Raw genomic sequence first — 404 nt, forward strand, 5'->3', positions numbered from 1 at the left:
ACCTCAGATGCAGAATCTAAACTCTCTGAAATTGCAGGATGTGCTCACATACAAGAATGGAATGGAGCAGGTATATCTTTTGCTACAAGGGTATAATTTCCTAATGCTTCCATTTATAGAACTCAATAACTAACGGTCAAACAGTTGGATGGAACATATATAAACTCAGAGCATAATATTCCTATCGACTCAGAATAATGGAAAAGGAACTATAATAAAAGATTTGAAGGAGCATATATGTTTTCTTTTTCCTTTTGTTTTTCTAATGTTTCAGGATGCAGGGGTAGGGGAAGCACTATCAAAGTACCATTTTTCGTATATAAACAAAGATATTGATGAAACATGAACACAGATAAAGATGCCTTATTTTGATAAATTGAAACTAAGATATGGCAATTAGAGTA

The 404-nt window shown here is 32.9% G+C and overlaps 2 protein-coding genes across 2 annotated transcripts in view; one reads left to right on the top strand and one right to left on the bottom strand.

Annotated features, from left to right (window-relative positions):
* The window catches only part of KAT3 (potassium channel protein), a 5,921-nt gene that overhangs the window by 4,599 nt on the left and 918 nt on the right, over positions 1 to 404 (top strand). Inside the window, exon 8 of the mRNA XM_021420625.1 lies at positions 38 to 70. Coding sequence (XP_021276300.1) covers positions 38 to 70 — 33 coding nt within the window. The remainder of the gene's footprint in view (positions 1 to 37; positions 71 to 404) is intronic.
* Positions 1 to 404, bottom strand: part of LOC110411190 (polyamine-modulated factor 1-binding protein) — a 7,159-nt gene that overhangs the window by 2,777 nt on the left and 3,978 nt on the right. The gene's annotated exons all lie outside the window — the stretch shown is intronic.

Source organism: Theobroma umbraticum, unplaced genomic scaffold (genome assembly GCF_002168275.2).
Source record: "Theobroma umbraticum cultivar Fairchild unplaced genomic scaffold, ASM216827v3 scaffold_56.0, whole genome shotgun sequence".
NCBI classification, from domain to species: domain Eukaryota; kingdom Viridiplantae; phylum Streptophyta; class Magnoliopsida; order Malvales; family Malvaceae; genus Theobroma; species Theobroma umbraticum.